The sequence below is a fragment of the Eptesicus fuscus genome, chromosome 12 (assembly GCF_027574615.1).
Source record: "Eptesicus fuscus isolate TK198812 chromosome 12, DD_ASM_mEF_20220401, whole genome shotgun sequence".
NCBI classification, from domain to species: Eukaryota; Metazoa; Chordata; class Mammalia; order Chiroptera; family Vespertilionidae; genus Eptesicus; species Eptesicus fuscus.
This window is the reverse complement of record NC_072484.1, coordinates 55,821,162-55,847,699: the sequence shown is the minus strand read 5'-3', so window position 1 is coordinate 55,847,699 and position 26,538 is coordinate 55,821,162. Positions and strand designations below refer to the sequence as shown.

At 44.7% G+C, this 26,538-nt stretch overlaps 1 protein-coding gene across 1 annotated transcript; it reads right to left on the bottom strand.

Annotated features, from left to right (window-relative positions):
* Positions 1-21,010: 21,010 nt before the first annotated feature.
* ADCYAP1 (adenylate cyclase activating polypeptide 1) lies at positions 21,011-25,762 on the bottom strand. The gene is made up of 6 exons (XM_028139265.2): positions 25,671-25,762; positions 25,239-25,349; positions 22,972-23,103; positions 22,426-22,524; positions 21,651-21,701; positions 21,011-21,397 (listed from the first exon to the last, which is right to left on the bottom strand). The coding sequence occupies exons 2-6, from the start codon at positions 25,346-25,348 to the stop codon at positions 21,208-21,210; spliced, it is 582 nt and encodes a 193-aa protein (XP_027995066.2). The 5' UTR covers position 25,349; positions 25,671-25,762; the 3' UTR covers positions 21,011-21,207.
* Between the last annotated feature and the right edge of the window lie 776 nt (positions 25,763-26,538).

Here is a 26,538-nt window from a genome sequence, read left to right as displayed (position 1 = left end):
GGGGGAGTTGGAGGAGGAGGGGCAATGGTGGGATAAGGACATATATGTAATACCTTAATCAATAAAGGGGGGGAAAAAAGAGAAAACTAAAAAAAAAAAAAAAAAAAAAAAAAAAAAAAAAAAAAAAAAATTTAAAAAACCTTCTCCTGCATTGGTCAAGTGGCTCAATTGGTTGGAACATCGTCCCATACACCAAAAAGCTATGGGTTCAATTCTGGTCAGGGCACACACCCAGGTTTCCGGTTTGATCCTTGGTGGGGGCACATAGGGGAGGCAGCCAATGGATATCTCTCCCCCACATCGGGGTTTCTCTCCTTCTCTCTCTCCCTTCCTCTCTTTCCAAAAAAATCAACAGCAAAAAACATATCCTTGTGTTAAAAAAAATTTTTTAATAAATTTTTTAACCTTTTTTTTTACTCCTAGCTGATGACCTTGCTTCCTACTTGAATGATTAAATGTTATCTTCAGTTTGATTGAAATTTCGTCTCTGTGGTCAATAGACCCCAGGCTTTGTTCCTAAGATTATTTTATGCAGACCAGAATCGCATTGTCCTGAGGGCTTAATGATTAGGGGAATGGATGCTCAAAGGAGAAGGAGGCAGATGAGTCAGGGTGCTGGATGAGGCCAGTTTGAGTCAAAAGAAAAGAAAGGAGAGAAGATCATATGAAAGAAATGAAGTTTCTGTGTGGTTACACCAGGGTTCCCAGGTCAAACAACCTCAAGCCTACTTCCAGAACCTATGAAACACAGCCTCCCAGGGTCTCTCCAACAGTGGCTGGACCACACCTGGAGTGCTCACCCCTCGGCCTGGGAGTGGTGGGTGCACACAGTGGGAAGGAGATCCACACAAGTGCATGCAAGATAGAGCAAGAGAGGGAGGTGGCCTCAGACCAAGACCAGGGCTTTCTCTCCCTGTGCCACCATATTCCAGCACAGATCACCAAGGAGGCCAAGAATTTTAAATTCAAAGCTGTCTTCCAAAATTACTGGAAAAGCATACATCGGTACATCGGTTAAATGATGAGGGTGGAATTTTGAGCGATTTTTTTTTCTATGTGTTTTATTATTTTTTTCACTTCAGTTTTCATTTCTATAAAAATAGATATGATAATGGGACCTACTTCATCAAATTGTTATAAAGACTAAATAAGAGAACTCATGTAAAACTCAAAGCACAGTAACTGACAGAATAAATGCTCAATAAAATAATTGTGACTGCAATTATTATTATGCACATGTACTAATTTTGTAACTAGGAACGTGGGCAACAAATGCTATTTTAAAATCCTGTGGGGTTTTGTGGGTTTTTTTTAAGCTGCCTTCCAGGTTGTCAGGAAGGTATGTGTCAAGATGGAAAGTAACAACAGAGTTTGGTAGCTTGATGGTCAACTTTTCAGAATTTAGACATGTTTTGTGAACCTCTATTTAGTCTCATGCCCCCTGGCTTTGCAAATTTTAAGAGTGCTTTCTTCAAAGTCTTTTCTTGAACTTCAAATACAATGAATACACTTAATGAAATGAAAACCTGCCCACTTAAACCTCTGAGATTTTGTATGTTCTCAAACTTACCAACGCAGTGCTTGGTCCAGATGAATAGGTCCTCTTGAGGCGGATTATGAACATCAACAAAAATTCATCTCCAGTGGTAATAATATTCATAAATATTAATAAAGTTTTGAGCATTTAGCATAGCCCAGTACAGCAGCGAGGAATTTGCATACAATATTCTATTCAATCCTCAAAACTCTAAAGTAAGTACTAATATTATTTTATTTTACGGATTAAAGGCCTGGTGCATGAAATTCATGCACTGGAGTGGGGGGTCCCTCAGCCCGGCCTGCACCCTCTTGCAGACCAAAACCCCTCGGGGGATGTCTGCCTGCTGGCTTAGGCCTGATCCCCCCAGGGCCGGCAGTCAGACATCCCTCTCGCAGTCTGGGGCTCTCGCAGTCGCAGTCGGGGACCCTTGCTCCTTACCACCTGCCTGCAGTGGAGGTGGGAGAGGCTCCGCTGCACTCGCTTCTGACTGAGCAGCACTCCCCCTGTGGGAGCGCACTGACCATCAGGGGGCAGCTCCTGCGTTGAGCATCTTCCCCCTGGTGGTCAGTGTGTGTCATAGCGACAGGTCGGTCCACCATTCAATCGATTTGCATATTAGTTTCCTCATTCTATTACATAGGATGAGGAAACTAAGATAGAGAGAAGTTCAATACTTGTTCAAGTTTGCATAGTGAAAAAAGACAACATTCTGGGCCAGCTGGACTCCCCAGCCTGCACAGTACCCTCTCTCTGCCAACTACTTCACTGCCCCCAGAATCACAATCTTCTCTCAGTCTCTGTCTCCTCTCTTCCTTACACCCTCTCATCCCCACCCAGGCCTCAGGCCTCCAACCTCAAGTTTCTAGTTATAATTATTTATTGGGTTAAACAGAGAGATTATTTTGGGGGGCTGATGCCTTGAAACACATACATGGTAAGGGAAAGATACTGTACCCTGGAATCAGGCAGCCTATGCCCCATGAAGGGATGAAGGAACTGGAGCTGTGTCACGGAGATTCCCAAGGGAGTGGTGGGAAGTCGGAGCATGGGGCATGCACAGTGTACACTGGTGCTAGGAGTGTGCTAGGAGTGAGTATCTGCTACACCTCACAAAGAAAGCGACAGACAGAAAAGGACAGAAATAAGAAGGTATATAGACATGAGCATCAGGGCTGAAGCAAAGGGAAAGGGCGTCCAAACTGAAGGAGAGTCTCAGAGTAGGGAGCACAGTTTGGGTCAGGGAGAAAAATTAGTAAAATTCACTCTTCCTCACTAAACTCCAAACCAAACTCACTCCTGTTTATTTGTTTAGTTAAATCAAACCTATGTTTAAAGAACGAACCTAACCTATGTGTTTTTGAAATATGGAGCTGAGTAAGGAGTTATAAATTTCCTCAAAACAGTTATGTGTTTGGGTGATAGTTCATGAGCCCAATAAAGAATCAAAGTGTTCCCAGAAGTATGTCCTGAACATTAGCAAAGCCAGGGCATGCCCCTGAACCTGAATTGATACCCCCAGGGGACAGCCTAAACCCATGCATGACTGACAGGTGCAGAGGATAAAGCCCTGCTTCTCTGCAGCCTGACGGGAGGCCACTCAGATGAGTGCTCCCCTTCGTAGGACTTTGCTTCATACTACAGATGAAATCATTTGGGAAGGAACAAGGGGACAAGAGGAGAACCTCTTTCCTCTATCGCCCTTTATCTCTTTTCTTTCAGATTCAAATGCTAACTATGTTCACTTTGGGAGAATCGATTGAGGCACAGTCATGAGATCTGCCCTCTACATACAGAGAGATGAAAATGATATTTTGTTGTAAGCCCACATTTCAATTCAACCTCACTCTTCTGGTGGAAAAGCATCTTGGGCACTCAAAAACTATTACTTGCTCTTGTTTCTGTTACCACGACAACAGGCATCTGCTCTGAGTGGACTGGAAGGATAGGGAAACAAATATGTTTCAACCTACTTGAGGAATATTTTCCTGTTGATAGCGCTATGCTTCCAGTGTTACTGGCTCCTACGCATATTAAGTGGTTAATGAAAGTGCCTTCAGGAACCTGATTCTTTCCAGGATCTAAGCTAAGGGACAACACATTCAATCCAATTCTTCAGCTGGTGGGAGGCAGCAGGTGGGGCTCACAGGGAGCCCTCTGCCAACTCTCAGCAGCAGCCAGGGACACAAGGCCTGTGGCTCTGCATGGACTCAGACATGTGCACGGCTTGTTGGAGACAAAGTCAAAAACCCTTCATAGAGCCTAAATCCCTGGGTATAACTCAAAGAGGAAATAACTAAGCTCCCCTCCCAGCAGTATTTATTTTGTATCAGATCCTATTCAATACGTTTGAGTCCTGTTGTATGCTAGGGCACTATGTCATTATTTGATCTAGTCATCTCAACACCTTTTTAAAGTAGGTTCAATTATCCCCACTTTTTACCAGACGGGGAAAAAATAATGCTCAAATAGATAAATGACATGTCCAAGTTCACATAGCCATCAAGAAAAAATGTAATCTTCAAATTCACTTAGGAAAAAAGAGGAGCCTACCCTATGGTCTGCCATTGTGCAGAAAGTGGGGGAAGCTGAGTAGGCCCCTTATTGAGTCACAACCCAATAATCATTGTTGAACTAATAGGTTGGCCCTTGCTCTAGTGTAACTTACACTGAGGCATTCAGACATGGACAAGTAAAAATACATATAATTACTAGTCATAAGTATTGTTTAGAAAATGTTGCCCAAAAAAAGAACTGTTTTTTCATCCTTATGAAAAAGTCTGCCCTCTGGAGCCCTCCTCTTTGCAAAGGAAAGCTAGGGCTTTGATCTGCAGGTCTGAGACAGTGTGTGGAGCTTTGCACAGTGACCAAGAACATGAACTTACTCTCAGTCTACAATTTAAGGCCTAGCTTTTCTACAACCTAATTGTGTGACCTGAGACAAGCAACGTAAAATTCTGTGGGCCTCACCAAATGCAGAAATACCTGCAATGCATATAGCAGAACCTGGCACATAACATAAATTTGAGTTTCCTCAACTATGTTAGTATTGTTATTACTTTTCTCCCACCCACACCCAAAAGTCTTCCAAAAAAAAAAAAAAAAAAGTCTTTCCAGATGTTGCCTGGGATGGCAATGAGAAATGGTGGCCTCTAGAGATTATGCAACTAAAGCCATGGAGTGTCAGCTCAACTGGATGAAAATGTCTTCATCTTCTGCCTGCGTGAACCCAGCTCCTTTCCCTCACCTATTTTCTGGGGCTGCTGTCAATGACCTGTTCACCTGACCTCGAACCCCCTCACCATTTTCATGCTCACTGGATCCCACTGCACATTCACTCCCAACTGCAAGTACCTGTGTTTCTCTTCTGGCGGCCTGCACTCCAGCTGCCTGAACCCAAACTGATGCCCCTTGGGGACAACCTAAACCCATGCACAAGCAACAGGAACAGAGGATAAAGCCCTGCTTCTCTGTAACCTAAGGGACTTTGTTTCCTACTACGCCCTCACTTGGCCTTTTCCGCTTACAAGTCACACTTCCAAACCCCCTACCAAGGGATGCTTCCCAATAAATGAATATATTTCCAAGAATCCTCTTCTCAGGATCTGCTTCTGGGAAACCAATATAAGAGGCTAGAGTTAACTGACCCAAGTACTTGCTTTAAGACCTTGGTTAGAAATCAAACACTTGGACGAGAAATGTTTCCGTCTTAGCAAGGCTTCACACACAAGCTTTAGTATTCTCTGAAAATGTGAGAGAGTAGGATGAGCATTTTGTCCTTCATTATAAAAGATGGAGGACTACTAGAGTTGAGAAGTGAAAACACAGTGATGCATTTTGGAACAAGATGACCTTCTGGGTAGCAATCACTCCTGAGTTAGAGTCATCAGACTTTTCATTGTTGCTTGTTCCCAAGTGAAATATTTCCTAAACAAAATTCAGAATGTGCCAGAATAAGCAAGGCTTTCTTTGATGCTCAAAATCACAAGGTAACTGTAACCTTCTAAGTAAAATACAATTAAGTAGGAGTAAAATATTCATCATTTGAACGTTTAGTGGAATTGTATCTAAGAAAATCTCTTTATCCTTAGAGCTTAATTGTTTGCTGTAGATAAAAACCCTGAGCCCCTTCACAGTAGAGGCCTTTCTAGTTTATCTTTGTGTCTCTGATAGTCAATGCAAAATGTGTTAAATGAATAAGTAAATGGACTTTAGTTAACTTTTAGTTATCGGCATACTAAACAACCAACGGCTTTTATGCTTTAGAATATTATTTGTTCCTTTTTAGCTTTCCCTCTGTAAAGGTCCTTTTGAAAATTCCAATCTGACCAGGCTGCAACTAGTGAGGAATTATCCAGACCAGAAGAAAAGAAGAGACTTTTCGTTGTCGAATGGGGTAATGGTAGCAGTAGTCCCAGTTAGAAAATCAGTGAAGCTTAGGGACCAAAGATGTCTCAACTTTAGCATGCTTACCTAAGAGATTGTGAAAGCACAGATGGTTGGGCCCCATCTCCAGAAGTTCTGATTCAGCAGGTCTGAGGTAGGAATCAGGAATTTGCATTTCTAACAAGTTCCAGATGATGCTAATGCTACTGGTCCAGGAACCACACTTTGCCTAGAGTCCAGGGCTTATTTTGAGGGGCTGATGCCTTGAAACACATACATGGAAAAGGAAAGATACTGTGGATTTAGGGTACCCTGGAATCAGGCAGCCTATTCCCCATGAAAGGATGAAGGAACTGATGCCCAATCTTGGCTTAACGTGGAATCACCTGGAGTGCTTTTAAAATGTTGATGTCTGAGTTCTCCCCAACCCTGATATTTTGATTAGTGTTCTAGATCAAGAGTCTGGAAATTTTGACTTGTAAAATGTAGTCAAGATGCAAACCATTGCCCTATCCCATGGTGCATGAGGCATGTGAAAAAGTGTATAAGCCTTCCAGCTCTTAAACTTCTCAGTCCCTCCTCCCAGTTCCCCACAGTAATGTGGTGTGGTGTTTGTTTGTTTGTTTTTAATATGTTTTTATTGATTTCAGAGAGAAAGGAAGAGAGAGCTAAAAACATCAATGATGAGAGAGAATCATTGATCAGCTGCCTCCTGCATGCCCCACTCTGGGGATTGAGCCCACAACCCAGGCATGTGCTCCAACCGGGAGTTGAACCGTGGCCTCCTGGTTCATAGGTCAACACTCAACCACTGAGCCACTCTGGCCAGCCCCACCGTACTGTTTTTAAATACACTTCAGTTATGCCTCTCTTCCTGTATCACAATTACTTGTTTGCATTTCTATCTTCCTCCCATAATAATGGAGCTCCTTGAAGATAATTTATCTCCCTTACCACCTCAGTACCTACCTAGCTCTTACTAAATGAAAGGTTTTTGAATGAATGTTGAACAATGTATTATTCAGATTATTGACTCCTCCCTTTGGGGCAAAAAAGGTTCTTACTCTTCCCAATTGACTCTCCATTTCCACCTAATTGCTGGAGGCCTTTACCTTTAGTATAATTTTTTTTTTTTAATATATATTTTATTGATTTTTTTACAGAGAGGAAGGGAGAGGGAGAGAGAGGTAGAAACATCGATGAGAGAGAAACACCAATCAGCTGCCCCCTGCACACCCCCTACTGGGGATGTGCCCGCAACCAAGGTACATGCCCTTGACCGGAATCGAACCTGGGACCCTTGAGTCTGAAGGCCGACGCTCTATCCACTGAGCCAAGCCAGTTAGGGCTTTAGTATAATTTAAAGATAAAAATCAACTTAGTAAAAATCTCATACCATAAATTGCAAAATAACCAAACTAAGCCCAAACTATTTGAATGGCTTCCAAAAATAGAACCTAAAACAGAGAGCTATAGTAAGTGAACTAATTAAATAAGGAAATGAAAATTTTGCTATTGAATTACAAGTTCTTGGTTTTACTTAAATGAAGGATTTTTTTAAAAAACTGTGGAAGAGCAAACTGACTTCATGGTAAAACTCTAAGCCCTGGAAGATCCTAGCATCCCTTCTATTCTAAACTTAGCTCAGCCACTGGCCCACCATGTGAATGAGTCACTGCTCTTCCTTGACTTAAATCATCCCTCTTATAAAACTTGTTAGGGAAAGACGTCACTGCAAATTAGATGTTGTAGCTAAGTTTAGCTATCCTTCTGACATAAATATTGTAACGTATGTGAGTTCAATCATTTTTGTCTCATGACTTATATTTGGGCAGGTGCTTGAATATGTGTTTTTATACATACTGTAGCTAAAGATATACCTTCAGCATAGACATAGATTATATATACATATATATATTAATATATATGCAAATATCCACAGAAAGCACCTTGCACAGAAACATCCTTGAGCTATTTTAAGAGGCAGCATTATTTTACTGACAAATGTTCAGAATTTAGCTCTTCTACTTGCACCCAGCCTAATCTCTATGAATTAACTGTTCTCCTCAGAGAGGCTGTGTATGAGTATATAGAAGTGCGCATATTGGAGGAAAGATGAGAAAAACTGTCCTCCCCCATCCCTGGCTTCTCCTCAGGCAGTGCCATTCACATTAAGCCCTACACGCAGATGCCAATGGTATAACCTAGGGGCCAATGGGGTCTCTACCAGAAGAAATCCCTCACAGGCTTCTCAGAGAAGCCTGGGGTTCCAGTCATCACCAGTATTACCTTCATTTTTTAAGGACCTTCTTAAAGCGATCATGCATTTTACCTGGATCAGGACAGGGTGTTATCTGGCAAAGCCTGCCCATTTAAAATATGAGTGACAAGAGATTCTCTGATCAACCCCACCACCACCCACTTATTGTCACTTCTTTGGGATTAAGATACTGAAAGAATGAGGAAAAGGAAGGCTACATACAGAGAGACTTGAGAAGGCCTGAGTCTTGCTTGGGAGGAGGAAATTAGAAACCAGAAGCCCCACGAGGGTCCAGGCACCAGGGAGCAAGAAACAGAGAACAGTACCGGGAACACTAGAAGCTAGGTAATTATGAGCAAAAGGTTAACTCTGGTCAGCAGTGACTAAGACTGATCTCTGCATGGGAATGCGCAGTTTACAGAGAACTTTCTCAACTCATTTGAATCTCATAAAATCCCGGTGATTTAAGTATTGTTATTTTCATCCTCATTTTATAGAGGAAGAGTGTGAGATTCAGAAAAACTGAGTGGCTCACCCAAGTTCACTCAGCTAGTAAATGCAGAGACTGGACTGCAAACCATAGTCATCAAAGTCCAGCCAGTCTTCTTGTTACGCCTTTCTGTCTACGTGTGTCAGGTCATGCAGTGGCTATGCCAAACGATTCTGTCCCTTCCAATACACACAGATGTGGTTATATTCCACCACTGAGTTTCCACTTACTGTGGCCAGAACTGACCCATGCTCCCAACAATAGTCAACCGGCTGCTTATATCAAGGGAACCAGTACGTACCAGTAAACCCTAAAACATGGGGCAAATAACTAAAGAAAAAACTTAAGAGGGAAATAAATATTAAGATAGGTAAGGACGATATCCCAACCCCCCTAACCCAGAAGAGTATGTTGTTAACATCATCCTGTGGGTGAAAGGAAGAACTGCGACCACAGAATGTAGGTTTTGGGGGGGGCCTCAAGGGTGTGGACCCACACCTCCACTGTCAAACCCATTGGCTATCTAGCCTATCCATCAATACTGAAAGAAAAAAAAAAACATTCTTCAATTTCCTTCAGAAACCCATTCCCATATTGGAGTCCAGTCACCTTTCCTATGGAAAAGGTACTCTTTTGTATCTAATTTAAATATTTTCTATTCATTAGTTTTCTTAGGTCTGCTTAAGAAGAGATTATCAGTGCCATTTAAATAATACATTTAATATTTTAAAGCCTACTAAGCATCCTTTCAGTATTTCCTCCCTGGTAAAACAGGCACATCTCCTTTGAGATCTCATAAGTCCTATTTTTCATGCCTTTAATCAATTCCATTGCTCATCTGTGGTCCCTTTCCAATTTTACCACATACACCTTAAGATGTGAAGACCAAAATACAGTACCCTGGAGGCAATACTCGGCGGAACAGACCAATAAAAGGCTGGTTTCCTAGCTTCTGGAAAAAAAAGATCACAAAATAAAACCCAGCATCACGTTCATGCCCAAATATCACTAATAAATCACAGCACCACCTTGCCAATTCATCGAACGTGCGCCCCATTCACTGCCCCTTTCCTGGTGCCCTCCCCTCCCTCCTCAGCTATTTCTCAGTGGTCCTTGTTGAATGCTCCTGCCCATAACCCTATCCTGACCCTTCTAGAGAAGAAAGATCCACAGCAACTCACACATTTAAAATATAAGAGGAGCCACTTCTCATTATCACAGATGACTGGAGAGTCACAAAATTTTAGAACAAATGGAATGTTTAGTCTAGCACCACAATGGGGGGAAAGGAATTCACAATATGCATAGTTGCTCAATGAAGCCTCTATAGGTACAAATAGCCTAAGGACATTTGTAGGTGATTTATACACGTAGGTCTGTCTATATCCAGGGAAGCATTATCCTCATTCACCCGCTCACAGGTTTGATTAGCAAAGCAGGGAACACTGAGAAAACCAGAAGTAGTACTTGGAGCTTGTTAGAAAATATATCGCAGCAGGGCCGGCACTTAGCCATTTTCTCTCCTGTTTTCCCTTTCCACCTGCATATGAAACCAAGCTATTTGCTCCTCACAAAGGGAAACTACTGCAACCTGAACGTTCCCATTTTTCTCCCTGAAGCAAAACAAGATTGTGTAAGTAAAAGCCCCAGAAATGCTCTAATCAAGAATGAGAACTAAATCCCCAACAACTAAGATTTAGGCAAACAAGATAATAGATTCCAGAATCAGCAGAGCCTGCTGATGTCGCTAGCAGCATTGCTAGCACACAAAACTCAATCCTTGGCTCTTAATAGAGACATCCTCAAAGCTGACTGCCCCAGGCTTCTCTGCCTGGAGGGGCACAGGCCCTGCTGGCAAATATTTACTCAGTCTCAGAGCCTCCTTCCCAGAGTGGTATTTTTCTTTACTCTGCTGATGGAATGCAGCCTTCTAGAGGCCAATGAAGTAGCACTATGTGCCACTGACCCTCCTATAGCATCCAGTATGGAGCCTGGGCCATCTCACATTCTCCCAGAATGCGTTTAGTTCTCTGAAATGTTAGCATGTTGCCTGCATTGCCAGCTGGGTAATCTAAGGTAGTCATTTCAATAGAGAAGAGCCTGAAAAACCAGTAAAGTTATTCTATTATATTTATTTCACAGTTAAACCATATCTATTTCCAAAAATATACACATTTATTAGCCATATTTAGACTGATTAAAACACAATGAAGATAAGAGATATTTGTACTCCCATGTTCAGTGCAGCATTTTCCAAAATAGCCAAGAGGAAGAAACAACCTAAGTGTACATTGACAGATAAACACATAAAGAAAATGTGGTACAGCCCTGGTCGGTATGGCTCAGTGATTAGAGCTCTGGCCCAAGTACCAAAGGGTCAAGTGTTCGATTCCGGTCAGGTGCACATACCTGGGTTGCAGGTTCAATCCCCAGCCCCAGTTGGGGTGCATGAGGAGGCAACCAAACAATGTGTCTCTCTCACATTGATGTTCCTCTTTCTCTCTGTCTCACACTCTCTCTCTTTCTCCCTTCCCCTCTCTCTAAAAAAATCAATAAGCATGTCCTTTGGTGAGAATTTTTTAAAAATCTATTCTCTTGTACTTGACTGTAAATGGCAAGCTGAATTTACAATAAAATTATGTTCATATCAAAACACACATAAACTAAGGATAGAGCATTTAAGAACAAATAAAGATAGTATGTGGGGTAGGCTCTGATCAAGCATGCTACACTCAGCATTCTTAGATCTATAACCAGGCCCAAGTTTCATGGTCATACAAGCTGTATAGTCACATTGAGCCCCAAGCTCAGAACAGGCCTGCACTTAATTTAATACCTTGTTGTTATCGATAAATTCTTAATAATTGTAACGGTCTTGCATTTTCATTTTCCACTGGGCCCCACAAATTATGTAGCTAATTCTGTTTACATCTGTTCACAGACTGGTCATCCTTACATAGTTCATTCTGTGTGACTATACATTGGTGGTGTCTGATCATTATTATATAATCTGTGCAAAATGAGGCAAAGCTCGTAAAATAAGAAAATAAGAAAATAAACCAACCAGCATATTAGGCACAGTAACCGCTTACTAAAGGCGGTTATTTTAACTAGATAAAGTAGTTACGCTGGGGATTGGGGCATTTTAGTTTGGGATAAAAGAGATTTGGAAATCTCTTACTTTGGACTTCCCTCTATCTGATCTGGCCTACCACTGGGCAAGCAAATTACCATTGCTACCCTCCCAAGCATATCTCCCTCCAGGAACTGGGAAGACCTGGGAAGCCATGCTCATCAAACCTCCTTACACCTGATATCTTCTGATAACCTTTGCTAAAAAAAAGAAATCCTCTTTACTTATTACAATAATGGAAACTCCTAGAATATGTTGGTGTCTAAGTGCTCATTTTCACCCTCCAGCTTGTTTCTCTGAAGGCTTTCGTCAGGGTCATTTAAAGGAACAAAAAAAAGGGGGGGCGGGGTATTTTCAGAGACTTGAGTAACCTTGCAGCAATCAGGTGATTAAGTTGCCTGTAGTTCTTAAATAACATGAATGAAAAAATGAAACTTAGCCTAAAGTCTAAGTGACTTTAGTCTACACAGAGATAATTTATTTAAAATGACTAAAAATTCATTATTGCAAGGTTTAATCAGACAAACCATTGCTCCATAAATCTGTTGACTTATTTCCCTCCTTTTGTAGGATGCTTTTCATAGTAATGTCAGGAATATAAGCTATTCATTAAGATAAATTACTTGTTAACTTTAAACTGTTAAAAAAACAAACTAACAGAAGTTCTCCCTTCCTACATCTCAAACAAATATCCCAATAAGATAGCATCCTCTCTCCATCATTAATGATAATAGAGGGAAGCAAGTATTGATTAGATTTATGGGAAATCTAGGGGTCTTGCTTTAGCAGTTTCAATATCCTTTTTTTTTTTTTTATTGATTTCAAAGAGGAAGGGAGAGGGATAGAGAGATAGAAACATCAATGATGAGAGAGAATCTGCATGCCCTCTACTGGGGATCTAGCCTGCAACCCAGGCATGTGCCTTTGACCGGAATCAAACCTGGGACCCTTCAGTCCTCAGGCCAACACTCTATCCACTGAGCCAAACCAGCCTAGGGCTCAATATCCTGTTTCACCAGCCTTTCCACCAGGATACCTAGCAATCAGCAAATTGAACTGGTTCATAATTTTGTTTCTTCTCCTTTCCCCTCTCTAATTGAAGCACAATAAATAAGCAGAAGACAAAATCTGCGAGTGGGATTATCAGCTCCTTACATAATTATAAAAGTTATGTGAGCAAGATGTGCCCCCTGTAAAATCACAATCCCAAAATAATTAATACTAAGAGCATCATTTATTTTCCCAGTTCACTGACGGATGGAGCATCTGGTTTCCACAGGCAAAAGAGTATATGGCTCCTTTAACAGAGTAATATGCAATTAAGTGTCTTCCATGGCTTTTCATGCTTTGATAGCTCATTGCTTCTTAATGTTGCATAATATTCTATTGTCTGGATGTATCACAGTTTATTTATCCATTCATGTACTGAAGGACATCTTGGTTGCTCCCAAGTTTTTGAAATTATAAATAAAACATGGGTGTGTGGATTTTTGTGTGAATGTAAGTTTTCAACTCCTTTGGATAAATTCCAAGGAGCCTGATTTGCTTGATCTTATGGGAAGAGTGTGCTTAATTTTGCAACAACCAAACTCTCTTCCAGAATGGCTTTTTATTGAGTTTTATCATATGTTTCATCAATATAGGGAATAGAAAAAAATTTTTAATCCTCACCCGAGAATATTTTTCCACTGATTTTCAAGAGAGTGAGAGAGTGAAAGACAGAGAAATATCGATGTGAGAGAAAAACATCAATTGGTTGCCTCCTGCATGCACATGCCCCCAGCAGGGCCCAGGCAGGGGAGAAGCCTCCAATGGAGATACATGCCCTTGACCAGAATCGAACCTGGGACCCTTTGGTCCACAGGCCGACACTCTATCCACTGAGCCCAACTGGCTAGGGTACAATTTTATTTTTTTTTAATTCAGAGTAGAGCAGTTAGTTCTAAACCAATAGTGGTTCAAAGAAGTAGCTTAGTTGATGGCAAAGATAGTCAAGGCTCCTCAAAGGATATTTCTTACCATAGTTAAAAAAAGTTACTATGGTTCACATCTATATGTTTTGTAATATTTAAAAATTGAAATATTAAAATAAAACAGAGAATGTGAAATCTTTGGAACACTGGACACTAGAACTTGTGAACACTTCCTGTTCACTGGAACCTCTGCAAACCAGTCGTAACACTCTCTTCTGTGTTCTGAAGATATTAAACCAATTTGAGTTGGGTTTTCCATTATTTAAAACACAGATCCTAACTTATATTACCAACAACAAACACCAAAACTGGTTTAAGCAATGAAGGGGATTTATTGGCTTATTTAATAGGGAAGTCCAGTTGTAGTTCAGGCTTCAGGATTGGTTTGATTAGAGGGCTTAGTGATGTTGTCAAGGACATGTTCCTTCCTGTTCATCCTGTCTGTCTCTTATGGTGTCAGTTCCACTACAAGGCTGCCTTCTCATATGGAGTGTTGCATTATACATTCAGAAGGAAAGAAATAACTTCTTTCCCAGAAACTTCAAGAAAAAAAAATCTTCTCTAATCCAACTATCTTAAAATGGGTCACATGTTAAGTCCTGAACTGTGGTCATGGAGTGCAATTATCCTGATTACTTATAGCTAGAAGTGGAGTTAGTGTCTCATAAAAGCCATGTCCTGCATGAGAGACATCTGGCCAAGACAGCAAAAATCAGGATAGTGAACAGGAGAAGGGGAAATGTGCACAGATACACATCAGACTGTCTATTTTCTTTTTCTTTTAGGTTTATAGGTAGTATTCCTCCCTGAATTAGGATTCTGTAATATATATCAAAGATATAGCTAAGAAGAAAATAAACTTAGACCAGATGATATCACCTACATATAATGTTCGACTGTTAAGAAATATTTTTCATTATATCCGTTTTCCTGTCTATGAACTCATGTTTCAAATTACATTTCTGTTGATGGGAGAAGTTTCCTTGGCAGCTGCAGATAACTGCTCTGTAAATTATCACTTTGAGGGCAGTCCAGTTCCCAGTCTGCATCTCAAGAAAACCTTTTTCCTTTATTCTAAAAAATAAAAAGGTATTACTGTCTTGAGACATAAGGTGAATTCTCTTTAGTTTGAAAATACAATTCTTCTTTATCAGAATCCTATATGGTAAAAGCTTAATATGCAAATTGTCCCCTGGACTGGGAGTTCGACCAGGAGTTCAACTGCTCGCTATGACATGTGCTGATCACCAGAGGGCAGCGCAGAACATGGCGGGCATCAGCAAGGCTGCGCTGAGGGAGGCAGGCCCTGATTGACTGATCCGGGCCGGGCCCCAGGCTGGGACAGGGAACTGGAGGTGGGTGGCAGTGACCACCTCCTGTGGTACCTGGGAGGGGGGGAGGGAGGAGAGGATAGAAGGGGGGTTGGCGGGGATGAAGGTGTGGTGAGAATGCAGGATGTCTGCAAAGCTCTCTCTCACTCCCCCTGCTACCCTCCCCCAGGATGCCAGGGCTAGCACACTGGGGAAGTCCCCTGCACTCAGGTGCCTGGCGCCCATATGGAGCCCATCCCACACCCACGTGGACTTTTCTGGGTGAGCCAGGCTGCAGCTGCTGGGACCACAGGGGGTTCCCGTGGGTTTGCGCAGGAGCCGGTCTGCGAGGCCGGCCAGGAGAGAGCATGCTGCCCGCCCGGCTTTGCCTCTTGGCAGCCCAGTGGCCCACGCTGCGACCCAGCCCCACGGTGTCCAGCCACGCTCACTGCATCATGACTCAAGCACCATGACTCAGGTGTGGGGGCCTGGGGGCCCAGGTGCTGCCCAGGGCCCAGAGGTCAGCTGGGACCTGCCCTTCCACTCTAGATGCTCACACTTCGATCACCAGCCAGGTCTAGGGACCTCACTCGTGCACAAATTTTGTGCACCAGGCCTCTAGTGAAAAAATAAAGGCCTAGTGGCTTGAGCCTGTTGCAGCTTTTTGCCTCTATGTGAATTTAAAGTTCATTTTTTCTTATGGCAGAAACATACCTAATTAATTTGGCATTGTTTTCTATGTAGCTTTTGTTGGGGGGGAGATCTAGTTTGATAAATGATGAATACCTAAGTTAAATTCACTCCCTATATATGTTTTGTAGTTGTCCTATTAGAATAAGGGAGAAATGTCATAGTGAATGCTGCAAGTCCTCTCATTATTTCAATCACTCAAAAGAGATATGTATTATGTTCTCAGAAGTGTGTTGTATCATCTATGCCCTTCAGGAGGTCATCTGACTGGGGAGATGAGCCATAGTCTTTCAAAATAGTTAAGGAACAAGGCAGAGCAGTGTGCAATTAAAAATCACAAGTGCTACGGAGAGTAAAGGTCACAGGAAAAGAGTGCAAGAAGGATGGTAATGGGGAATGAAGATATGGTCACTCCGGGAAGCTGAGGAGGATCCCTAGAAAAGGAGGGCTTAAGTCGGACCTTACAAAATGTTTAGGTTGATAGGTAGAAAAAGGACATTCTGGGCATGCAAGAATTGTTGACCGACCAAAGATAAAAAGAAGCATTTAAGTTTCAAAGATTGATAAGAACCTCTCCTGCTGAAGAAGGAGGATCCATGTTGGGGAATAGTAGGAGGTAAGACTGGCTACACAGTGGGTCCAGAGTATGAAGACCTTTGATCCCTGTGACAGTAGAGGTTCCCCTGGAACATCGCATGAGAGGAATATGATAAGAAGGAATTAAAACTGCCAACTGAAGGGAGAACCAAGGGCAGGCTGACCAGTTACAAACCAAGGTAGGAAGCCAGTGAGACCATGGGCAACAGCAAGAGGAATGAGCATCTCCCTTCTTCAAAGGGTTACAACGAAAGAGAAGAGTTCAGATTTGATCTTGGTTTCCAGTCTTGTAATGGTGTGAACAGTAGGGCTGAGTTTAAGGTCATAGTGGGGCACCAAGTGAAATCAACTTATAAATAGTTGGGGGGTGGGGATGCACTCAAGCCAAATTTAGATAAAATGCAACTGGAAGTAGACTTCTGGATCTGAAGAATTACTGCCAGCTAGCTGCACAGTTTCTCTCTATTATTTCAATAGCCTCTCAGTCATGTGATTGAATTTCCTCGACATTATTTATAGGATCACTCTCCTTCCTCTTTAACAGACAGATCCAACCAGAACATATAAGTAAAATAATGCTAACTGTGGCCTTAGTGGCCTAAAGGAAATACTGCAATTTTTGAAGAACCTAGTGTCCATCCCAGGAGAATATGGCTCATTGATGCATTTATTACTTTGTGCAGGCAGCACAAATGTGGGGGAAAACACATAGGTGCCTACATGTCACCAAATTCTAAATCTATGTGATCTCAAACTTCAGTGCCTATTAATCTAGAATTTTTAGTTATAATACAGATTCGCTGTTTCTGTTAGAGCCCTAAAATCTGCATTATTAACAAGTCCCCCAGGTGATCATGTTGTAAAAAAATTATTCTTTGGAAAAGTACTACGTTAACTCCCAGCTGTTAAGCTCTCTCAACCAGCATGCCTCGCCTCTTTTAGGTGTCCAATAAATTGTATTGTATTGAATCAATGTATTCTCAGCCTTTACAGCCTTAAAGCCCATATTATAACTTCTTGGATACCTAAATATATCAAGTCTTCCCATGAAAAACAATTTTTTTTTAGTTATCCTATGTAACAGAATAGCCAGTTGCTATACAAATGAGCTTGACTTGAAGTCAGACAAATCTGGGGCTTTTCTCTACTTTCTGGACAAGTCATTAGCCCCAATCAAAACAATTATCTTTCTTCATTTTTTTTCCATTTACCACACTAGGACATTATATACAGTATGTCTCCATGGAGTGGAGGTGGGGGAGGGTGTTTAAAGATGACAAAAAACTCCATATCTCATAAAACCCAATGTAAATATGAATTATACTTTATCCATTTCTTTTAACTTACTGCAAATGGGATTTCTAGATCATAAGTTCCTTCCTATATGATTCTGGGCCTTAAATACTGAACTAAGTTCTGTAGATAGTTTTTTAATTCTTGCTGACCTTTTGATTTTTGCTGGTCCTTTAGTATTATTGTGACATATTTACTGACTTAGTAATTTACTGCATTAATTTAAAATAAAAATCTGGCAACTTAAACTAAAAAATATGACTAACTATAAGTGACTTTCAATACAAAATTTTTTAACCCAGATATCATCAAAGTCTTCAAAAATAAACACCTCTGAGAAATTTATAAAAATTTCATATGAAGGCTTTGCTTTAAAGTCTGCTAATATAAATTAATAAAACAAATAATTCACAAATAACTTTTCATATTTTGTCCTAGGCTTCAAAGTACATTTTCTTTTAAAGATATTTAACTAACTCTTTGCTTACTTATGGTTTTTTTCCTTCTATCCAAAGCATTTTAATCAGAGATAGTTGTCTATAGGTCTCTAAACATATGTTAAAACCTTCAAAATTAATTATTTAAATCATCTTTATACAGAACTTTACAGAGTCCAATTTAGTCTGCAGAGTGACTTGCAAGAAAACAATGTTAGGCTGATATTTTAGAAGCGTAGTTATTATGCAGGTACTCTCTCCCACCACTGGATAGTAACTTTCTTAAATACTGAACAAGGTATATAAACATTAGGGGATAGAAATCCATCTAAATTGTACATCCTATAAATGTCCCAACATTCGTGCCCATTTATAAGCTTAATATCTCCTCAGGCATCTTCTCTGAGTAGCTACTTCATATTTTTAGTTGAATCCATAACCCATCAAGCAGATATTAAAGCACACTTATGAAAATACATAGATGGTTAAATAAGTATATATCCCAGACATTAAAATTCTTATGGTTGGTAAAGAAAATATAATACTTTAAGAGATTTTTAAAGTAGTTATTTCCTGATGTCTTTTTTCTCCAAACATTAGACGAAGTTGCATTGTTTACAAAAATTTATTCATACAAATTTCACACACTTCATATAACAGTTATCAAAGACCTAATTATAGATAGCATGTGTGTAATACTTGGTTAAGATGTTTTTATAATCATTTGCACACAAAATAAGAGCTTCAAGACTAACATCTACCTAAATTATCACTATATCATAAATCTGCTTTAGGTTAGTAAGGCTCTTGGCATTTCTAAAAAGTATACAAAAGATTAAACTGGATGATCACTGTAAATGCTTGCAACTCGCCACAGAAACACTAAATTAGACTTCATAAATAAAAGGTTAACTAGAGCCCTATTTCACCACTAACAGCTGACACAAATACAGAAAATTCTGCCCATTATCCAAGAAACAAATAATTAAGACTAAAATGCAAGCCGATGTGTTGCAGCATTGTAGGGCCACTAAATAGCCATCTGTGATTCGTGGCGATTTAAAAGGCAAAGAAAGGCACTACAGCTGCAAACTGCGTCCCAGGTCACATTGCCTGAGGAGACTGCAGAATTAAAGAAAGATTGATCCCATACACAGGGCTCAGGCATAGATCGAATGCCTCTGTGCTTTCACTGTCTGCAATGTGATCTCCTGGCAGCATCCATCCCGCCTGGGAATGCAAATTCAATTCTGTTTTCTTTGATTTATGACTTCATACTGATCAAATCCGTAAAGGAAAAGGAAAGGTCCTTTAAACTTTACAAGCTAATGTTTAATCTTTTCTTGTTCTTCTTCTTCTGCTTCTTCAAAAGAATCTGTGCCTGAAAATTGGGAGTTTGTTTTGCGTGTTGTTGCTTGATCTGGTGGTTGGGTGAAGGTTCTTTTGTTTATAGAGATTACTTGATATGTTCAAGAAATTGATAGGAAACAGACAGACATGCTTTCTGTAGCCAAGAAAGGATACACACAGGGAAGTTCTCAGGGTCTGTTGGAGCTTGTTTACCTTACTCTTGACCACAAATATAAGATAGTACTCATACATAAGATGAGGTTTAAATGATTTATCAGTTAGTAAAACTGAGCAACATGTGAACACTACACATTCTAATATGACAAAGGTTGGTTCATGAAATAAATTTTACTAAGCAATAAGCCATCATGTAGAAAAATACATTTTACCTACAAACTCAATAAACAAGAAACAAAAGGTTCATATTTAGTGCATAATTACTTAGTGATAACTACATAGGGTCTCTAAACTTTACAATAAGCACTTGCATCAAACAACAACAAAAGTAAGACACAGTCACAAGTTTAAGAGAAGTGAATGAAAATGGTAACCAGTATTTAAACAGTGCAAGAGGGTAGGAAGGCAGAGTCTTCAGAGAAAAAAAAAAAAAAAAAGAAAACACCAAAGAAAAGGGTGGCTCCTATAGAGCAGGGTTCAAAGGGGAGGATCCTGGCCATTTCACAAGATGAGAAGCATGGACAGCACTGGAGAAAAACACATTGTACTTTGCATCCATTTCAAACACCCAGCACCCAGTCAGTCAGGCTGGGGACCTAAGGTGGGGACTCGGCTTAACCCCAGCATCCCAGATCTGGGGCAGCCCCGAAAGAGTCCCTCTCCAGGGTCCTCCTCCTGCTGCCTTATGCTCTGCCTCTTCCAGTATACCTGCATTTCTTTTCCTTTGTTCCAATTGCCCTAACCTTGGGATATTGGGTTTCCTGGAAGTACAGAAAAGGGAGCTCCTACTCAAGTCTCCCTTCTCTGTATAATCTCCCAACTCTTGCCCCAGGGAACGGTGTGAATTCTGGGGAGAAGCACAATTTAGATAGAGCTGTTGTTTTATCGGGAGAATTTCCTTGTGGGCTGAGGGTCTAAGGAGAGACAAATACACATAAAAGGAGAATCAAAGAAAGCAGAAGTATTAGAATTGTCACCCAGCAAGGGGGAGAGTGCCTAGTTGAGTTGGGCTGGGATTGAAGCAGCCTGCCCCAGAGACTCACTGGGAGAGAATGCCCTACAGCAATTCTCCCAAATCATTACCTCAAAAGCTCCCTGAAGCAGGGCGTCTTTGTTTATATACAGTAGCAAATGGTCAGTATTAACATCTTCAGGCCTGTTGTGGATTAAAAATACTATCCTTTTAATTCCAGTTTACAAAAATAGGAGTAATATTTAAAACAATGATTGTCTATTTTCCTATCTATTTTATATAAATACATAAACAGCTCAGGTGAATTTTCAATCCTGGTGCACATTTTTATGAACTGCTCTCTATTATACTTATATATATTCTTAAATATATATATTTATAATATATATCAATAATTGGTCCACAAAGTATATCTGTGCATTCTCTAGTGCTTTGTAAAAAGAAAAACAATATTATTATCAAAATATTCATTTAATGGCTTTACTTCATACATAAATACATGTTTGGATAGAACACATGAGCGATGACTGTTCCAGTTTGTAAGGAAAATGACTTTTCATTGTGTCAGGGTTGTATACACAAGGTAGCTGGTAACTCATCGCTACAAATACGCTATTCGGCGTCCTTTGTTTTTAACTCTTTGTTTATACCTTTTCCCTAGGACGGCAGCCAAGTATTTCTTGACAGCCATTTGTTTCCTGTAGCGGCTGTAGCTGTCCGTGAAGATTCCGTCTGAGTGGCGCTTGGAGAGCGGATCCGAGTCATCTTTGGCGCTGCCGCTCCGAATGCCACTGCAAGGATAGGGGTCGGGGAAAGGGTGGCAGGGCGGGAGACACGGGTTCAATAGCTGCCAGGAGCAGGCGGGCCCCACCCCACGAGGGAGCCTGCAGAACGGGCACGGGGGTCTTACTAGCCTCTGCCAGGCCCTCCGCTGCCACAGCAACCTCTCATTCTCCCACCCCGCCCAGGATTCCCTGGCGCCATGCGCTCAGGAAAGGGGCCCCTTGTGAGGTCCCGGCCAAATGCACACAATTTAAGCCTAACCTCTGTCCATGCGATACGACCATCCCGTCCGTGCGGTTGCGCTGAATTGTCCTAATAGAGAATAACAAAAAAGAGCCCTAAATGTGGAGTTTACATCAATCCCGCGATTGCTACCTAGTCAGACACGAGCACTCCCCTTCCGCACGCTAAGTTGTAGAAACGTGATGATCATAATACAAGTCGACAGGCTGTAAGCAATATTTTTTCATCACATGAATTATTTATTACGAAAAATGTAATCTGTTTCCCCACGGGCTTTATTAAAATGCTGCCTTCTGCTGAGAGAGGCTCCACACAGCCCTGTGCTCTCACACACGCAAAGGCGGTTTCCCTGGGTGTCCCGAGTGGAGGGTTTGTTGGTTTCCATTTGAATTTACAATAAAATAATCTTTTCAGTCAAACTTGGAGGAAATTATAGCAAATCATCCCGCGAAGCTTGAAGGTTTTGAATGACTGAGGGGACTATTTGGTTTCTCTCTTTTTTAATTCAAAACGGATCAGACTCCCCGGTTTCCCTGCCCTCTACTTTTCTCTGCTGGATCCCCGAGCTCTCTCGCCAAACTTCAGGTACCGCCTAGTAATCTTCGCAGGTGGCTCGGGGCTGGCCCCGCGGACCCTGCAGACCCCGCGGCTCAGACTCACCCTCAGCCCCACCTGCACGCAGAACGTAGGAGCCGCGCCGCCCACCCCGCGCCCGCGCCCGCGCTCCAAACCCACGCCCACCTCGGCGCGCGCGCGCCACCTCGCGCCCATTAACTCTTTCGCACACTCTTACCCCACGCCCTTGGCCACGAGCTTCTGCAGCAATTTCTTGCGGGACAGCTGGTCCAGCACTTTGCGGTAGGCCTTGTGAAGGATCGCGTGGGCGACGTCTCTAAAGGGGAGGCCACGTGCGCGCCCAGGGTCATTGCCTCTGTCCCCCAGGAGCTGCCCAGCTCCCCCATCCGCCACCCCCCCCCCCCCCCGCAGGGCACCCTCGCCTCTCGGCGCTCCGGGAAGCTGCCGGGGAACCCCCAGGGGCCCAGAACTCCCGAAACACTTTCTTGGGACGTTCCCGTGAGCGTTGACGGCCAGGAACGGAAGTTCCTTTCGCCCTCCCAGGTGGCAGGTGTGGAGTCTGGGCTCCGCACCGGCGGGCCGGGCGCGCCTTCACTGCCACCCCTTGACCACAGACCTTTCGCGACTAACTTTCTGTCGCTGCCGTAAGAACCTGGGAGGGGGGTAGCCTTGAGGACTTTCGTGGAAAAGAACCTACGAGGTGGGCCAACACCTGCCCCTCCCACAACCCCAGCCCCGGGGGCGGAGGCCACGCGGTTAGCACCTTATCTCCCCCGGGTGGCTGAGCGCGTGGGCTTCGCGGTGCACAGAGGCGGGTCTCTCTAGGCGGGGCGGCTCCAAGTCGTAGAAGTTTTGCAGCTGGTTTCCGTCCTCGTCGTACGCCTCATCCTCCGACCTGCAGGGGTAGCCCGGGGCAGAAGGAGTGCTCAGTACAAAGTCCTCTATGAGGACCCCCCCCAAAAAGGGGCTCTCTCTGGTTTTACGTCCTCCTAAAAGGTCTCCCCCGGAGAACTGCCTCTTCTTCCCGGACAGGGGTCGAGGGAGAGAGTAAGGAGGCGGGAACTACATCCCAATGAAATCCCCAATCCCGCGAGGAGGCTCCCCCAATCCTTCTTGTGCGGGTGAAGGGTCGCCCCGCAGGGCCGCAGCCACCCGGGGCACTTGGGAGGTCGATGCGTGTCCGCTGACCACGCACACCTGGTCTCGGAAAAGGACCGCCCCGCTGCCCGCCTGGTGTCGGTCCGGGCCTCCCCGACCAGCGGCGAAGGGCGAGGACGAGAAAGATCCTAAGAGACTTAGGCGCCGGCCAACTCCAAGACCCAGCGGAGGAGGCCCGGGGCAAAACGGAAAGGGTGGGTGGGTGGGTGGGTGGGTGGGGGTGTGCGGCGGCCAACTCCGCCCGCCACCCCCACCCAGCCTCGGAGCCCAGGGGAGCCCTTTCCCGCACAGATGTAGGTCACGGAGAACCTCCGGCTGCTATTTTTGGGCCGGAGAGGATCTGGCAGGAACACGCAGAATAGATGCCTCTAAACTTGGTTTGGCGGCGGCTCCTTCTGCGGCGCGTCCGTGCCCTCCTCCGTTGCCTCTCGCCCGGGGGAAAGGGCCTTTGAAAATAGCTGGGGGGCGGGGGGTGTGAAATGGGGCTTTTTAAGTCCACTAAAAAAATTGTTCTCGCTAATCTGTTACGATGGCGAGGCGACGGGACCGCCTCCGCAACCTTGGGGATCGGGAAAATGGGCAACAGCGGACCGAGAGCCATCGTGCGGCGGCCTCGCAGCCGCCAGCCTGATCCAGGACGGGGAGAGGGGGGTTAAAACACAAACACTCCTCACTTTGGGCCGCTAGAGTCACTCGGAAATCGGCCCGGGCCAGTCTCGCTCCCTGGGAGGGGTGAAAGCCACGCTCCGTAATTCCGCACTCGTTTCCTCCGTCCCCGGAGGGGTAAGGGCAGGGCACGCACACCCCTTTGCCTGCCTCGCGCCCAGCCTTTCTCCGCCCTGGCCCGCTGGCCGAAGCCCCCGGGTCCCGCTGGCCACCTTCACCCTTCCCGGTACCCAGAAGCTGGGGCCAGAAACCATCTCTCGGGCCAAATCACTGGTCAGCGGCCCCAGCGTTTTGGGGCGCGGCTCGGAGAAACAGCTTTGCAGGCGCAACTCGCGCTCCTCGCCGCCGGGAGCCGGGAGCAGCACGGTGGGGCGCGGGCGCAGAGCCGCAAAGCGAGCTTTCACTCCCCGGGTGACCCGTGGGGTGTTCTAGGGCTGACACGGGGAACCCGACTGATTAGAAACCAGGATTAAGGGGGAGGGAAAGGGGGAGCCAGGCGGGCAGGGCTGTCCAGATCCTGCCTGCCTGCTTGCTTTCTCTTCCCCGCTCCCTGCATCCGTTGCACCTGTTTCTCCCCTCCCTCTGGGACTCATTCTTGTTCTTCCATTCTTGTTCTATCGCTTTTCCTCAACCATACCCCCCAGCCAACACTCCCCTTCCTCAAGACAGTCTGAGACGCGAAATGCAGTCGGAAAAAAAAAAAAATCACTTGGAAGGAAGCTCTTCCAGGAGAAAGAAAGGACTGGAAATAGGTGAGAGAGACCCCTCCGCGACAGCGCGGAACCAGCTGTAACAAAGCAAAATCCCTGGGAGCTTCACGCTCAACCTTCCAGCCCGGCTTCGGGAGCCGAGGTCCGCCTAACTCCAGCGGAGAAAAGGGGGGCGGAAAGTCCAGCTCCAGGCCATGCCCTGTCCCCCCCTCCCGCGGGCGGGGCTGGAGGTGGACAGGTTTCTCCTGCCAGAGGTAGCGCGCTCGGTCCACCGGGGCCCCTCGGCCGCCTCGAGCTGGGGGAGGGGCGCCAAGCCCAAGTGGAGTCCGCCGGGTCCTCCAGCTCCGCCGGGGCCAGGGGCCCGCTGCCGGCGGCTCCCTGGAGCGCGCGGGGAGACGGTCGCAGCCGGGACCGAGGAAATGCAGGAGGACTGCGAGGAGGTGTTGAGGGAAGAGAAAAAGCCCAGCCTCGGTTCGTCCGGGCAGCCAGCACCTACCTGATCCCGGGAAACGGGAGTCCGGTGGTGTCCGGTGAGCAGTACACGCTGCTGTGCATCATTATCCCGTAGACCAGCAGGGCCAGCCTTGTTCCGCTGCACATGGCCATTCTGTGCGGGACGGGAAAGAGGGGCGCACAGCCGTCAGAACGCCCCTGGCCTGCCACCCTCCAGCCCCAAGAACTCCCGGAGCTGGGGGTACGGGGCGAAAGGCTCTCCCGGCGCGGAAGACCCCGTGGTGACCGCCCGAGCTCGCCCTGCCACTTCCTTCTCTCCGTAGGTGGTTAGGAATAGATCTAGGTATCGCCAGACCTGGGGCGAAGGAAAACGAACTAGTCCCCTCATGCCGGCAAAGGAGGCAGCAGTCAGTCCAGGGAGCCGTTCGGGTTGGAGAGGCTCCCTCCCCCTCCCCCCTGGCCCTTCAGCTCTTACCGCCGCCAAGGAAGGGTTTGCTGCCAAGTAGGACGGTTAGCCGAGCGTTCCTCCAAGTTTCTGCGCTGGAGTCACAACCCAAGAGGCATCGCCGCCGTCTGGTGTCAGTGTCTGGGGGGGCGGAAGCCGCAGGGACGAGCTGGAGCAGCAGGAGGAGCTGGAGGACTTGTTTGCTGCGGCCGGGATTCTGTGCAAAAGTTTGTAGACGCGCAGAACTAGGAGCGAGCGTGACACCGAGAGAGTGGGGCGAGGAGAGGGACGTGGAAGGAGGAAAGAAAGAGGAGGCGACCGGCGAACGTGGGGGGTGGAGGACAAAGTGGGACCTAAGTCCACCGGGAGGAAGAAGTGAGTGATGAAGGAAAAGAGGGGGGGAAACCAAAGAAGAAGAGGAAGGAAAAGAAAGGGGGCCGAGGCGAAGCCGGCGTCCGAGGGAGCCGCCCGGTCAGGCAGCTGCTGGAGGAGGCAGCGCCTTCTCCGCTCCGAGGTCCCTCTGGCTGCGGCTGCTGCTGCTGCTGCTGCCGGTGGTTGCAGAGGTGACTGGCCCTCTGCTCCTGTTTATATACGCGGTGGGCAGAAGCCTATCTGAACATGGTTTTGGAAGAGACTTCTTTGTCAACATCTGTCTGCCTGTGGCCTTTAAGTACAGAATATTTTGTTGCACTGTTGCGCTCATGAAATGACTTCCTTTTTTTTTTTTTTCCCCCCCCTCAGTCACGCAATGACCGGGTATCAGAAAAAGACGTCAGCATCCTAGTCCCTCAAGGAACATATTAACTATTCTGTGCTGTCCTCTTGGATGATGAGATCTGGAGTCATCCACTTCCCATAAACACCTTTCACTCACACAATCCAATTTTTAAGAAGTCCA